The following is a 17,160-nucleotide window of genomic DNA, read 5'->3' as shown; positions in this document are numbered from 1 at the left end:
CCTCAAACCCAAACCAGCTCTAAGCCTTGGAAATGGCACAAGACCTTAGTGTACATAGCACTTCTTATCAACTGTTCTCTTTAAAATATAAGCTGCCCCTTCAAAAGCAATACACATTCATTCAAAAATTGTGTAAAATTTACAAAAAATTGTTTAACAGAAAAAATCTGACGTTAATATAGCATTTTAAAACAAACATACATCTACAGTTTTTAAAGTATATTTGTCTTTAATGAAAATAGGATCATTGGGTAATATTTGAGACTCTAGAGGCAGATGAACTGAGGCTAAGTTCTGGCTTTGTCTCAGACTGGTGGGATAACTTTGAATAAGTTATATAACCCCTCTGTTCTTCAGTTTCCTAGTCTGTAAAATCTGAATTAAAAATGGCTCAAATTTCAGAGGTGGTTGTGAAATATCAGCAAAAAGCAGTAAACAGTGACAGGTACATAGGAATTGCTTACTAAATATTATCTGTTTTAGTCTTATTTTAATTTATATTATTTTAATCACTTCTCTTTTAAGTTAAAAATATATGGAAAACATCCCCCCACATAATAATCAATTCATCTACATAATTTAGAATGGTTCTTCATTTTAGAATATTTGATAATTAAGTTAACTGATCCTCTATTGTAACAAATTAAGATTGTTTCCAATTTTTACCAATTGTAAACACTGTGATAAATTTATACTTAGATATCTTTATGTATCCATAATATATTCCCAAAGATAAATTCCTAGAGACAGAATTGCTGAGTCAGAGGAGATGGCTATTTTTAAGGTCTTTGCAAGTATTGCCAACTTACCCTTCTAAAATGCTGTATTAATTTATACTCCCAGCCTCAGTGAATGAGTCTGTCCATTTCCCTGAAACCTCACCAACCCTAGGCATTTTTATTTACTATACAGCAATTTCACAGAAAGAAAATAGCCTCATGTTTTAATATGTAGCTTTTTATAACAAATGAGACTGAACATATTTTTTTTCATGTGTTTATTAACAGCAAACTCTGGTAGGGCCGTAAAACCAGACAGACTTAGATTCAATTCCCATTTCTGGCATTTAGCAGTGTGACTCTGGGCAATTACTGCATCTCTCAGAGCCCCAGTTGCCTCTCCAAAGTGAACTCCTAGACTATAAATGCTCCAAGATAGGTGCATGTTAAATTGTAATCCCTTGGGTACCTTCTACAAGGTTTATACCAAGTCATACTCTTCCAACAGAAATTGAGAGTGTCATTTTTCTACAACTGATATTGAAAATTATATTAATCTGATTTCTTAATTTGATGATTGCAATTTTTAAAACAAAGTAGGTGAAGATGAGGATGGCTTACACTATCTGTGCTCACTGTGTGCCAGGGACTGTTGTGCCCATTTTACATTTACCAACTAATTAATCATCACTATATACCTCCAATGCAGGTAGAATGATAATCCTCTTCATTTCAGCAACAACAACAAAAAAATAAATGCAGAGAGGTCAAGTAACTTGTCAAAAATCATACAGCCAGTTTAGAGATGCCAGGGCACTATCCCAAGGTGGTCTGGCTCCAGTGTCTGAATTCTTAACCTCCACATTCACAACTAAATAAATCATGGCCATTCCTATGCTTATTAGCTATAGAAATTCTACTTCTTTGAATTAACTTTTCTGCTAGGTTGACTTATGTTTTCCTTATTGATTAAAAAACACTTACACACTGTAGTGGTGATATTATGGATTTGTTTGGATGGCACAAATTTTTTTTTTTTTTTTTACCACCCCATCCTTTATCTTTTCATTGATGATGGTGATTTTTGCTTTGGCCATGCTGACATCTTAAGATTTTTCTTTTACCATTCCTGTTTTATAGCTTGCTTATATAAAACTTTCTCACTATTTTAACAGGTTTTTTATGCAGTTTGCTTCAAGTGTTTGATGTTTAATTCGTCTTGAAATTGTTACTGCATTTGCTATGATGCACCAACACATTTTCCCCTGAAGGATGAGGGACCAAATTTCCCAGAATCACTTATTAAATAGTCTATACTTTCCTTAGTGACCCAAGGTTTCAGGTTTATTATATATTAAATGATCACCAATTATTTAGTCTTCTTTCAAGTCCTTTAGTGTAGTTCTAGAACTTCCTCATATACGTCTGAGACATATATTTTGTTTTCTGTCATAGTCTTTTATGTGATTTTTAGTTTTTAAAAATGTGTTCCTATTGTGTATAGCTGTTGATATTATTTTATTAATATTGATTTTATCGTTTTTTTATTCTAGTATATATTAATTTTCTTCAGATGACAGATAGTATCTGGTATTATATGCAAATAATGTTTCCTTCATTAAAATAGGGATTTCTTTTTTCTTACAATTTTGCATTGGCTGGATCTGACATAAATGCTTAATTTTTCATTCATAAATGTAAAAACTCACTAAATTCTCTGAACAATCATACTCACAGTAGGTACTATGTTATCTTCTGTTATCTTCATGTTAAAGATGAGAAAATAGAGGTAATATCTCCAGTGTTTCAGTAATAATGCTGATGTTTGTGATGTTTGACAGGTATTTATTTTTTATGTTAAAAAGCTGCTCCTCAACTAACTTATTAGGGTATTTTTTCATAATCAAGAATGAATATTAAATATTATCAAGTGGCCTTCCCATATCTAATGAGATTGAGGTTTTTTTTATCCTTTCATACAACAATGATATAAATTATACAATGAGATTTCCTAATGTGTGGTGCCTTATTGGTATTCCTTTTTATTAAATCTGTGTTTCTGATATTATTCTAGACTTATTCTAGTGTCAGGAAATAAATTCATAAGTTTTCCATCTTTTCATGTTCTTAACAAATTTAAATAATGTAAGACTGTCCTTTCAAGGTTTGAAAAAAATTGTTCATAAAAAAATAAGGATCTCTTTTTTTCTTACTAGGAGAAAAAGATGAAATAATTTGATAACTCTTTCTGATCCTTCCATAATTAATTATTTTCACTAAACAGTATATTCAATACCTGATATTCAAGTTCCTCTAATTATACTTAAGATAATATTCTTTGCTATTTACTACACATTCATTTCTCCAAATGTGAAACTATAATATATTTACAGTTCATTTGGAGAGATTTTACATCTTTACGATACCCAAGATCTCCCAAGTATGAATGAATATGTCTCTACAGTTAATCATGTTTTCCTCTTAGACCCCTCATTGAAGTTCAGTGTTCTTCACAGCAATCCCTATATTTCTTAACTTTTTAAATCATTATTAATATTATGCATTTTTTCCGCCTTTTCTCATTAACCTTATAAACAATTGGTCTGTTTCACTGGTTTTTTGGGGAAGCAACAGTTAGACTCACACCCACTGCTCACATATTTTCTACAATATTGCTCTTTGTTCTTATTTTCATCAATTCCTTTCTAATTTTCTTAGTTTTATCTTATTTAATTCCTTTTGTTCAGATGCTTAATTGATTTTCAATCTTTCCTATTTAATGACCAAACCATTCAAGGTAAGAATTTCCTCTGAATAATACTTTTGGCCCTTATCCATAGTTTTTATGTATAATAATTAATTGTGAATTTCTAAGTAGTCTGTAATTGCAGTTTTGGTATCTACATTAGCTACTTGGGATTTTTTTTTCCCATCAACTAGCTTGATAATTTTGTTATCTATTTCTTTGGTACTATAACCAAGTACAATTTCTACTTTTTTGGAATCCACTCAAGTATTTTGGACCCAGAACATGATTGATATTTGAACATGTTAATGGGTATTTAAACAGATTATCTATTTTTTATGTGTATGTATACACACACACGTTAGATCAAGCTTATTGCTCATTCTCAAAAGTTTTAGAACTACCACTTTCATATGTCTAAATATCTAAGAATTTGCTAAAAAAAAAAAAAAAAAAGGAAATTCCAGAATTTCATGCCCAGAAATGTAGTAGCTATGCAATAGTAGGCAGGGATCTTTACTATTAACATTTTCTGGAATTTGGACCTTCAAACATTTGGGCTTTCAAAGAAACATCAATTTACAGCCTTATTTTTTGTTTTGTATTTTTTCCCTGTACTTTTAATATGCATATATATGTCTATGGGAAGTTATTCACTTAAAAGTTCATGTTTTTTATAAACTTATTGATAATTCATCTTTTTTGACCCCTAAAACCTGTAACATGTTTCTATCTTACCTTTTATTTACATCTATATGCTGTATTTTTGCTCATGTGTTTCTGTATGACTGTGTTTTGGGTGTCTCAAAGAAGCAGCAGTTATTTGACTCAATGTAAGAGGTCTTTCCATTTAATAGAAAAATTTAACCTATTCAACATCTACCATCACATGTAATACGTTCAGCTTTATACCTGCCATCTTCTCATTAAAGGATACTAGGAAAATCCCATGAATCACTCTTTCTCTCTTAGCCTGTCTGTTCTAACCAAACATCATCCACACTATATACTGCATATGGTTCAGGATCATTCCAGGATGTTAAAGGTACCCTTTCCTACTTTCTAGGGCCAATAAAGAAATTTGCCTCATTTCCTTTATTTATTTCAATGGACATATTAGACCAGTAGTAGGAGGTGAGGAGAGTTGAAAGTCTACATTCAAAAATGACCATTTTTGCCCTGCATTAGGATCAAGTCTTACCTATCAAATAATCTCTCAGATGACACACCTCTCTCCTTTTCACCCACCCTCCATGGCTCCAAGCTGATTAACATAGAATTCCCCAACCAAATCTATGCCCTGGAAAACCAAACTTTGACAACAGATTACTTTTAATTTTTTTAGCTTGGTTATATGTAAATCCATAAATATTAGTGTAAATTTAAATATCAATAGTATTTATTTTAATGGCCAAATATTTCAACATTAATCTAAGAAAACTATGATTGTGTGAGTCCATTGCAATGTGTAAACCCACAGCAGGTGAAACTTGGGCACATACTTAATTGGAAATGCAAATGGAGATTTGCATGGCATTTATTTGGTACAAGCCATTATAGAAAATTTGTCCCATAAAACTAATTAAGTGAAGCTGTTATTGGTGCAGCTAGTTATTGTGCACATGGATTCACAGAAACACTGGGGCTCCACAGGAGCAGCGTAAAGGCCCATGTTTGTGGTTATAGATTCACTTGTGTGTGCTGGCCTGGCTTGCAGAGAGGACTCAGGTTTGTTTCAAAATGAAGGTCCTCATCAAACTTCGGGTGATTTCCTCTTGTTTATTAGGAAATACTAATAAATACATGCTTTTCTCATTTTACAGATCAAGTCACTAAAGCTGATTTTCGAAGTCTCCTTACATTGGCCTGTTAGATAATTTGGAGGAGGTAAATGTATGATTGAGTAAGAAGGAATGACCAAGAGGAGAAGAATTCAGCCTGATTTTCAGGAAAGAATGAGGATCGCTTAATTGAAGAGAGAAATATTAAATAAATCTATTGAATCAGCTAACTATTAGGAGAGTCTCTATTTCCCAAAATGTTTTGAAACTCTAAAATGTGCTTACTGTTTTCTAATACATATTTACCCTTACTGATTAGAGGATTAGAAGAGCAATGTGAAAATGAGTCTGCAGATCACAATGCATTCCAATCTGAATTTTATGCTGACTTCACTCATGAGTATTTGATTAAAAAGTATTACAAATCTAGATAATCAGTTTTTTTAAATATCTTTTTCAAAACATTAAAGAGAAATGAAATATATGGAAGGATGACTCATTGGCCTGGAGTCTTTCAATCCTAATATATGTCTAAGCATATTGCTTATTCTCTAAAGTTTGAGAACCACCACTTTAGTACGTCTACATTTTATCTAAGAATTTGCTGGGGAAAAAAAAAAAGGAAATTCCAGAATTTCATGCCCAGAGATGCAGTAGCTATGCAATATAGGTAGGGATCTTCACTATTAATATTTTCTGGAATTTGGACCCTCAAACATTTGGGCCTTCAAGGAACATCAATTTGCAGCCTTATCTTTTGTTTTGTATTTTTTTTCTTATATTTTTAATATGCATATATCTGTCTATTGGGAGTTACTCACTTAAAAGTTCATGTCTGTTACAAATTTATTGATAATTCATCTTTTTTTTAACTCCTAAAACCTGTATCATGTTTCTTTCATTTGCCTCTATACGCTACATTTTTGCTCATCTGTTTCTATATTACTGTGTTTTAGGTGTCTCAAAGCAGCAGCAGTTACTCTTTGACTCACTGTAAGAGCTTTTTCCACTTAATAGAAAAGTTTGACCTATTCAACATGCTTTGACTAATTCACCAGCAATAATAAATATACTTATTTTAGTATATGGATTTTAAATGAGCCAATTGTCAGCTAGCACATTCACCTGATTAAAAAGATATAGTGAATTCAGAACAGACTCTTTATTTAACAGCCTTAAATGCACTTCGCACATTACCATTTTGAGTGAGATTAAAAGTTGAAGTACCTCCTATACTTTTTACTTAGACATTTAAAAATGTAGTTTGCACTTTCTCTAGAAGTATAAATCAAATTTTAGTTTATGACTCGATTAAAGAAAATGCATTCTCACAAAAATTATTCTTATTCTTCTCTAAGAAATACAATTTTTGTTTTTATACATAAAGTATTATCAAATATGGTTCTGTAACCTACAAAGATAAGAGTGAAGTACCAATAAATCTATTTTTATGATTGTCTCTCATATTAAAAAAAAAAAAGAAACAAGTCCTTCTCCTTTGAAGCATGCAACATCGTACCTACAGGCTTTCTTCCATGCTTAATTCTGGGAGTTTCAACCAATTCTCCTAGGAACGGTCTTCTTTCTAATTTGCTTCATACTGGAGCCCCAACTTTCCTTCCAGTCAACTGCTCCAGTATCCCTAAGCCCAGGTGTAAGGGAAACTCACTTGCATAGGCAAAAGGTTTCTTAGGCCAGACTAAAGTAATTGCTGGTGTGTCTTCAGCCGGCCTTCGGAGGAAACATGAGTTAGCACGGGTATGGAACCCAGGTGCTATCTCCTATGTGAACACATGTGATCACACTTTCCCATGGCATGTCGCCACCACTGTTCTGACCATATGTAAGTGCCCGCCATGTTCTCGGCCATGCTCTCACCACAGCTGCATCCCCTGACAAGAAAGAGCACGTCTATCTGCCCTCTGCCGCCCCTTCTCTTCTTTCAACTCCAGGAAGCCTGCTCCGGTGCCCTCGCTAGCCACAGAGCCCACTCCCCACACCCGGACAAAAGCCTTGAGGGGTTCCCTGCTAATAGAGTAAACTCTAACCTCCTTCAACCCTTCTGAGCTGCCCGCAGGCCCCCCTACCTCCACGCCCAGCCTGAGCTCCCAGCACCTGGCTCCTGCTTGCTCCTGATGTGGCCTTTGCCCCATTCCTCGGCTTCCCTGCCCGTGCTTTACCTTCCACGGGGAATGACCTTTCATGCTTCACTGCACCCACCAGTCAACTATCAACAGCCTCCTCCTTCCTGGCCCAGGTCAAATTGTTTCCTCAAATCCCCCTAAACTGGAATCCACGCCCCTCACCCCTTGCCATTGTCCTGCTCCTTTCCTAGGGCACTGAAGGCTTTGGGTCTTCTTTGTTCATTGCATAGGTTCCTTCCAGCAAGACCTGCAACTCTTCAAACCTGAGCCCCTCCCTCCATCCCGCAGAGCACGCAGCATAGTAGTCTCACAAACAACCTTTCAACAGGATACTTTCTTAGCCAGACACTCGCTGTGACAGTATAACAAACTCTTGGGAGTTCAGGCTCTGATAAGAGCCTGCCTAAATACAAACCCAGCCTCTATTACTTACCAGCTACAGGAGCCTTCCTGTGCCTCTGTCTTCTCATTTGGAAATGGGCATAAAAATAAAGCCTGCCTCGTACGTCATTAGAGAATTAAGAAGTTAACAGGTGTTGAGTGCACAGCACAGGGCTTGCTAGTTAACTACTCTACTGCTGGCAACACTCAACGGATACCAACTAAAGCAAAACAACCTAGATCTAAATGAGTATATTTTAAAACACAACCTCTAAATCACAAGTTAGAATTATTTGATAATAGAATGTTTGATGATGTAACTAAAAGCTAATAATTAGCCCATTACACTGAGGATTATGACATTTTAAAAAATCAGATTAGTATCTACACATTAAATAGGGAATCCATTTGGAGAGGGCATGATGCAGGTGGACCCCTGATTGTCAGGAAGACGCCACACGGATCCACTGCAGGATTTGATCATTTTCCCAATTTAGCAGTCAAGGAATTGAAAACGAATCCCAACTGAAACAGCCACGTGGAAGCAGCAGCTGAAAGATCTTACTCAGTGCAAGATATCGGGGGCCTCAAAGTCCCAAGGGGGAGTTCAGCCCAGGTCATGCTGCCATTACAAGGTAGGGACCTTTCAGATCAGAGTTTATTTCTGGATGGGCCACAGCCCTTTTCTGTTAGAAAGAAACAAATAATGTAAAACAAATCCAGCACTCGCTGGCTTGAAACCACCTGTGGTTCCCATCCCATGCTAAGAAAAAGCCAAAATCCTTCAAACTTTCTTGACTGTCAAAGTCCTCTGGGATCCTCTCCTGCCCACCCTATCCCTCCCTCAGTCCTTTCCTGTCCCACACCTCGCTAGTCCCCATCCGGCTCCCTCCATCCCACCCACACTGGCCGCCCAGCCACTTCTGGAATTTCACAGTCTGGGTCCTGCCTCAGAGAACTTGAATGTGAGAATTTCCCACCTGGGAGAGATTCCTCAGGGATCCACACAGCTCTCTCCCGCAACTCAAGTTCTCACTCAAATGTCCCCTATTCCACGAAGCCCTCCCTGGCCGACTAATGGAAAAGTGCACCCCCCACATTCCCGGCACCCTCCTCCTTACTTTTCACCATCTAGCACTCTGTGTATTGATTTTGTTTCCTTTTGTTTAGGTGTTGTCTCCTGCAACCATAGTAAAAGCTGCAAGTGAGGAGAGAGCTTCCCTGCGGTTATTGTTAGAGCGTTATACCCAGAACAGTGCCTGACACAAAGTGGACATTTGATAAATATTTGTGGAACAAACGAATGAACAACAGATCATGGGGCAGCTTATCAGCAACCCGAAAACAGTAGAGGTAGAGCATAACTTGTGTTTAAACGAGGTCTTTCAAAAAATATTCTGCCTTGTATTTTGAAGGCTACGTTTTAAAAAATGCATTAGTTTAGGTCAGTGGTTCTCCACTGGGACTGCTGGACACTCTACAATGCACAGGAAAGCTCCAGGTAACAAAGAATGTTCTGGCCCCAAATGTCAAGGTTGAGAAACTACAATTAAGCTGGAAGTAATTTCTTAGATCTGCCAGGGAAGGTGGGAAGGGAAGGGAATGGAGGGAGGAAGGGGAGAAGGAAAAAAGGAGAGGAGAGAGAGAGGGGAGAAGGGAGGAAGGGAGGAAGGGAGGGAGGAGAAATGAGGAGAGAAGGAAGGAAGCAGACCAGGACACAAGCAAGATAAGTCAATTACTGGTAATATGGAAAGACCAAATACACAAGACCTATACACACAAAACTAAAGAGGTTTTTTAAAAAAAACACCAAGTGATGTTCACCTAGCAAGGAATAAAGTGTGCTACTAAGAGATTTATTTATAAAAATAAGAGGAGAAATGTCAAAAAAAGAAAAGTGAGAGGAGGAAACTGGATTGTAAAGGAGAGTCTTTGCTTCCAGTCCCTTCAGACTTCTCTAAGAGTGTGCCCCACATTCTTGGTACATGTATTCTTACAGGAATAACTGACAAAGTTGTAATAAAAAAGGGGGGAAATCCCAAATTACCATCTCCTCGCTGTGAGCCGCTCGGCCAGATTCCGACAGCTCCGAGCATTTGGCAGGAGCTGGCTGTACCGGGGAGCAGATGCTCCAGGCAGGCTCTTCGAGGAACATCAGGGATATGAGGACTTGGGGAGAAATTAACCAAGCGAGCAACAACAGAAGAAGAGATATTAAGAGGTACAGCATTCCTCCCTCCGTAAACATCGTGCGAGCTACACTAATCTCATGGTTAAATTACAAGAGTGCTCCATCCACAAAATGCACTAACAGCTTTGGAAAAATGTATCTTTTGGAAGAAATAAAGTCTCACTGGCTGATAAAGCTGTAATAAGCCTACAACAAACTGTAATAATGGTTGGATGAAAAACTGAAATTCTCTCTTCTAGAAGAGTACGTTTGGTACACACATTAATGTCCAATTAAGAGGTGAATCTACTCTCTCGCTTTCCTTCTTTGCCCATATTAAGGTATCCTTTGATGCTTTCTCTTCTGACTTTTGTAAGTATTTTTTCAACCAGCTTTTCCCCTCTGTTGATCCTGGTGTACTATTTTTTGTAACTGGACTGCCAAAACACTCTTCCCTCTTCAAGAGAGGCTCTGAGCTTTCTCCCACAAAACGTTTTTTGAAGCTTAAAGCAAATGTGACTACTAAAAAGACAAATAGAACTTCCAGGAAAATGGTCTTTCGTAGTCCTGAGAACAAATATGCAGTTACCAACAATTAATCTTTGCAGAAAGGTGCAGCAAGGAGGTATAAAGAAATACATATGTTTGTTTTTCATTAATAAATGGAAAATCAGTCAAGGATCGTTATTCTTGTAAACAAATAGAAACTCCCATCTTAAGATGGAAAGATTGAGAGTGAATTGCAAGACTAGTCAAAATGGTTTGGTTGGTTAAATCAATATTGGACTGGCACAGAAAAAAATATGTCCCTTTATATCTGAAACTGCCGAAGATACTGGGTAAGAATAAGGAATAAAACAGTAGTTTACTGCTGTATTGAGGAGGATTTTTTTCCCCTAGACTTAGATTCAGCAACTCTAGACCATAGAAACTCATCAACTGTAAAATGACTCACAAATTGTTTATTAATAAAGGGAACTTACGGATAGCAAGGGAATGGCAACTTTTCCAAGAAAATCAGGGGGTTTATCTCCATCTTCGTCAAACACTGTCACTTCCAAAACATCATGGATATCTTTAATGGGACTGAAACAAAAAAATACCATGTATTATACACAAAAACACACAAGTGAAGTCTGTTCCATGAAGATCTGAAAACACTGTTTCACTAATTAAGCCTGTATGTCCTTAGAGTATAAAACTACCATTTAATTAAATTCCAAAAATTAAATCAAACTGACTGTATTCCCAAACCTTCCATCACAGAAGATTTAGACATCCATATGAAAAAAGAAGTCAACTTTTGTACTATGACATTTTCCACACAGCACACGTGTACTCAAGGGTAGGACTGTGAAGGAAACAGGATGAGGAAAGAGGAGGAAGAAAAAATGAGTGGGTCAAAGCAAAGTGATTTCAAAGAAGCTTCCAAATGAGAAGAGTAAAAATAATGTTTTCTTTAAATTAATGAAGAATTCTCTTTTCTTTAAAAAAAAGAAAAGGTGGTGAAAATCACTTTTGCTGAAATACATAGAAAGCTTCCTATCGTTGAAACACAAAATACTAAGAACACTTAGAAACACTGTTTTATGTTGTCCAAAAGCCAGACCTCAGCAACAATGAAAAACCAAGCCACGGCCATTGGCCACGTTTTAGGAAAACAAGAGAAATTTACATCTGGCATTTGGCAAACTCATTTAGCAGAGTTAATCCACTTCTCATAGATCCTTGGGAACTTTCTACTAATGCCATTAACAGTACGCAAAATGAACTTTTTTTCCCCACTTACAAGCACAGAGAGAGCATTTATTCAGTTTGTGGGGGCAGTGTACCACCACCATTCCACCCAAATTCAACAGGGGTCTCCCCTGATGTTTAGGTGCTTTGGAAGCTAAATAAAACTGGGAAACTTAACTATATCCAGCCCCCTAAATCCCTGTGTTCGATAGAGTGGGCAGGGTATCCCTATGGGGTGGGTCACTGAGATAAACTGGAATACAAGGAGCCTTTGGGAGTCTTTAAGGATGCACAGATAATCTGCATTTTTCCAAAAGACTCTGGCAGAACACAAGCCTTCAGGCATTAAAATAATGCTATAACATATAAGCTCCTTGAATTTAAGGCAGGTCTCCATTAGTAACTTTCCTTCACCCAGGAATGAATTAACCTAGATATATGGAGGCTTCCAGCTACTCACAGATTAATTTAGTCACTAAAACATCTACTTTACAAATGCCTCCTAGAACACTCCTTTGCAGTTCCGAACGGTCTCTTCTATTATTAACACCGCACTCTATAAAATGAAAGGATAAAAGGTTTTCAGAAGGAAAAAAACAATAAAATTCACTCTTTGCCCATAAAAATAGAAAGAAAGTTCCACTCAAGAGCCCCAGCCTGCCCCAAACATAGCAGGGATAATTGCTCTCTACGTTAGCGCTGTTCCCAAGTATTCCAGAGGCTAAAACACTTACAACGTAAAAACTTTGTTCCACTCAGGGTTGAGGTTCTTGTAAATCGTATGTGTCTGAAGTCGGTCGTTGCCTAACTCCAACAAGCAAAAGGGATCACTCTTTCCTGAAAAGAGAACACAAACTAGTGACAAGTGAATCTCAAAGGCAAGTGAATCTCAAAACAGAGGCAGTGTGAACAAAAGTCATACACTTTTATAATTAAAAAATTGTTCTTGCTGAAAGAGGGAAGGTGAGACTCCTTTTCCAAAAAGCTCTGTGGATGCCCTGTGTGGACATTTGGGAGGTGGGCAGAGCCTCCAAGTGTTGGAACTTTAGCATCCACAATGGACTGGGACTCATACACCACCCAAGGTGTAGCCTTGAAAGCCAGAGACCACACAGGTTTCACAGGAGTAGGTGTCAATGTGGCAGGTGGGAAAGCCCACTTCCTCGTTTTGTTTTAAAAGTGAAGCTCATCTCTGTTTCCTTCCTAAATTCTCTTTCAGCCAATCTGGAATGACTGGAATCCTATGATAATTTACAGGCTTCCCTGTGGCTATGAGAGAATGTGAGAAAAACTCTAAAAATGGCTCTCAAGGAGTTGAAACTCTGCTGAGCGAACAGCCACATGATTCTACCTACTCAGTACATTACGAGAATGCATGAGCTATATTTTTGGTGCCATGAAATAGAAAAAAGTATAATTCACTAAAGGTCAGAGTTTTTAATTTAAAAACATTAAGCTCATCCCTTACTTTTTCTCCTACATCACCTCTTCATTTTCTGTCCTATCTCCCACATCCTTCAAAAGAGGTAAGAAAATTCCAAATCCAAAGTTGGACCCAGAGAGTTACCAAGTAAAAATTTCCTTCCCTTTTGTTGGTCTTGGCAGAGGGATCTAGAATTGGAACTGTCAGAGGCAGAATGAATGACTCCGTAATGTCCGTAGGACATTAGTGCATTGCCGGTCTCCACAGCACGTTGGCACTTTACAAAGCAGTGCTTGCTAAATTGATTGGGGGCACAAGGACACATGCTTCTCCAACAAATGGCCAAGGAGTCCTGGGCCAGGGCCTAAGGCAGAGAGTGCTCAGGTCTCTTGACCGACTGGCCTCCCATTCAGGTCACTGAACCTACATCTAATTCACTTAATAACCAGGAGCTTTGGAGCACCGCACATCGATAGAGATACCGACATGTGCAGGAGTTTGCCTGAAGAATATATTTTTTAAAAAGAGGGGAAGAAGAGCAAAGGCATGGGTGATGGTCAGTATTAAACAGGAGATTGCATTCAGCTGACTAGGGGCCTGGACACTTAGCCGCCCGGCCAAAGCTTTTAAGGCCATGCTATCTCAGTTACCAGCAGACAATGACCAAGCCATGGGCATAAAGGAATGAGTTAGGGTCTTGACCACAAACAATGGAAATGGTCCCTGTCTAAATTTAGCAGAAAAGGAATTTAATAAAGTAATGTCAAACTGCTTTCAGAATACCTACAAAGGCTAGAAAATCAGGCTCAAAAAAATCACTATAAACCAAAGAATATATAGGCACAAGAAGTCCAGCCAATATTCCACCCCAGAAAAAGTCTGGTGTGGTCTCTGCTTTCCCAGAATACCAGCTCCACAAGGCACTCCTGTCCCTGGCTCCTGACTGTGGCTGTTTCTGACATGAACTCTCTACCCCTGCTTCTTTGCTCACTGGATGCAGATGCAAAGGCCTGAACTGCTAGCGCTCAGGAAAGGAACACTGGCTTTTCAGCCTTCATGGATGACAGTGGGCTCTGACTCCTTCTCTAAAACATACAATGGGAAGCACCTCAAACACAGAAGGGGCTTCGGATGCTGGGCAGTCAAAATCAAACTAACACAAAAATCCACCTGCATCTGCAAAAAATCTTGCTTATTGAAAGACAGGTTACTCCAGCCATCTGTTTTGTAGGACACAGGGCTGGGCTTGAATGGGAAAAAGGCTGCCAGTGTAGAACAACACACTTCCTCTTCAACAACTGTGAACATGCAGAGAACACGTGCATGCGGCTTAATGCTCAGGTAGACCACGCTTGATTCCTCAACCCAGGCTGAAACAGCTACTTAACCATTTGTCAGACTATTAGTAGGTGTCAGCACTGCTCCTCCAGAGACACCAACATGACACGCCATCAGCACTTGCTCCAGGGAAACTGTCTGACACTTTTAATGAAAGCCCTGGGGTTGCTCCACAGCAGGGCAGAGACGCTGCCTCGTCCTGTTGACGCACAGGTGGGCTCCTGCCCGCTCCCACTCTCTGGAGCCAGTGCTCTCCTGGCTGTCCCAGCTAATGAGGAACAGACTTCCCTCCAGAACCTGGAAACTTCAGTTATGTGTCTCCAAGGAACACACTGCACCAACTCTCTGAAGATAATTCAGTCAAAGCTCATTAAAATGCTGCAGTTATTAATATTACAGTATAAACAGGCGGAGAAAAGAAGAAACAAAGACGTTAAAACGTTTATAGAGTAATTTACGTACACTTTGTGGATTGATTTCTTTCTCTTAAAAGGTGGCAGATAAATGAGAACTTTGAATATAATTTAAATAACAAATACTTGTATTTGAGATGACAATTGTCTCCCATAATAAATGGAATGTCCGAATGTTTCCCAATGGTACCGAGAGAACAGCACCAGGCAGACAGGATATGTATGTTTGAAGCTGCACTTTTCCCCTTTGCTCCATCTACTTCACAGGTAAAGCATCTAGATGGCCTCCTCTACGTCCAGATGCCATGTCACCTTGACATGGTTATGCCACTCAGTTTCACACTGGAGTATTTTAGCTGTCAGCACTCAATAAATAGCCTTTGCTACTTTTCAACACCATTTTAAAATTCATTTGTATTTCTTGAATGGCAAGCAGGGGGGTCATTTAAATGGTTTTAGCTTTATATCAGTTATCGAACTTGAATAACTCATAATAAATATATATCAGTGATCATATTGTTCATTTGACAACCATTTAATGAGCATCCACTCTGTTTCTAGCTCTGATCCAGGCCCTGACACACAATGACCACCAAACCATTACCTATGAGGAATTCTGATAATGGTCCCTGCTATACTGTAAACATCACCTTTTCCGTGGAAACTTCCCTCACACTCGCCCTGCAGCAAACTGGGTTGCTCCCAGCTCTGATCTCTGATTGTATATTGTTCTTACCACTCTTATATCCCACATCTGTAAATTTCCATTCTACAGTCAGCCCGTATATTTCATTTAAGGGTCCTGATGAAGGCACACCCAATTATGCATGCCTTTACCACCGCCCAAGAAAAGTGCCAAAGCCCAGTGACAGAGGGCAGCAGGGAATGCCCTGCCTCCCGGGTCTGCTAGAGGGAGCCAAGCCCCTCCCACCCTCCTACACACCCTGTTGGAAACCACACTCCTTTATGCAGATTCTCTCTTAATGCTCATGTCAACCCTAATGACATTTTGCAGATGAGAAAATAAAAGTTCACAGAAATGTAATTTGGTTGGGAAAAGTCCAAAAGTACTTCATAGTGCAGGTGAATCTTAAGCAAGGTTTAGAAGGGGAGTGTTTGGCTACCAGAAATGGATAGGTCCTTTTTGAGAAGATGGGACTGATCAGAGCTTCAAGTTTATTAGGAAGATTATGTGTGTATATCTGCACGCGCATGTATGCAAATAGTGGTAATCAGGAAATGTAAGATATGCGTGGATAAATGCAAAGATTGGCTTGAAGATCAAGACAAGTACTTTTAGTTTGATTGCATTTCATTTTGCTCATCCAGCACCTGGGAACCAACCTAGACTGTCAATACAAGGGGCAGAGTAGGAAGAAAGGATTTCTGGACAAACGATTCCTGTAGCTAAGTATGAAGCATTACAGCTCAGAGAGGCTAGGGGTGGGCGGCAGAGCCATTCCACACTACATTTCCTAAAACTCAGCTTTCATGCCTTGTTTCCAACCATTTGTTTATAAACCTTACTGTCATATATTGGAGAAAATTTAATTGATCATTCTGGAAATCTATTAGGTTAAGTATGAAGTGTCCGATTTCCTTAAGTACTAAGTTTGACAATTGATATCGCTAACATTTCATTTTAACATTTCTTGTTTTATTTTTATTGTGAAGGTACAACTTCAGTATTCCAAATGCACATTTTGGCTTGTGATCATCTTTCAAATTTTTTGTAGAGCAATTTTTGTGAAACCATGGATAAGTCAAAAAGTCATGTTATGTTTGAACATGCGTTCCGTCATGGAACCAGTGAAGCACAGACAGCTCAAAATATCAATGAAGTATTTGAGAAAAAACTAATGGTGCCAGCACTGGTAATATCCACTACAGCTTCATGAAACCTTGTCAATGGATTACAGAAGATGTCTACTGCAACCAATTGGATGAAATGATGAGGATACTTGCGACTAAGCACCCGAGATTAGTCAATAGAGACAGGCCAATCCTCTTGCAAGACAACGCTGGACCACATGTCGCACAAAAAAACGCTGCTCAAACTACAGAAGCTGGACTTGAAAACTCTTTGTCATTCACTGTATTCACCAGACCTTGCACCAACTGACTACCACTTCCTCCAGGCTTTGGACCACTTCTTGCAAGAAAAAATAGTCCATTCTCAACAAGCTGTGAAAAATGCTACTCTCTCTCCAGGCTTCTCTGCTGCTGTATAAACAAGCTATCATTCTGATGGCAAAAATGTGTAGATAGTTCAGGCACATACTTTAATTAATTGCACTGCTTGTTTGAG

General features: G+C 38.3%; 1 protein-coding gene across 3 annotated transcripts in view; it reads right to left on the bottom strand.

Moving 5' to 3' along the window:
* Positions 1-17,160, bottom strand: part of MCTP2 (multiple C2 and transmembrane domain containing 2) — a 227,231-nt gene that overhangs the window by 79,896 nt on the left and 130,175 nt on the right. For all 3 annotated transcript variants that reach the window (XM_069465770.1, XM_069465771.1, XM_069465772.1), the window contains 2 exons: positions 12,413-12,515; positions 10,925-11,027 (listed from right to left, as the gene is read on the bottom strand). In XM_069465770.1, coding sequence (XP_069321871.1) covers positions 10,925-11,027; positions 12,413-12,515 — 206 coding nt within the window. The remainder of the gene's footprint in view (positions 1-10,924; positions 11,028-12,412; positions 12,516-17,160) is intronic.

Source organism: Eulemur rufifrons, chromosome 3 (genome assembly GCF_041146395.1).
Source record: "Eulemur rufifrons isolate Redbay chromosome 3, OSU_ERuf_1, whole genome shotgun sequence".
In the NCBI taxonomy this organism is placed as follows: Eukaryota; Metazoa; Chordata; class Mammalia; order Primates; family Lemuridae; genus Eulemur; species Eulemur rufifrons.
Note: the sequence above shows the minus strand (reverse complement) of the source record. Positions and strands in the feature narration are given on the sequence as shown.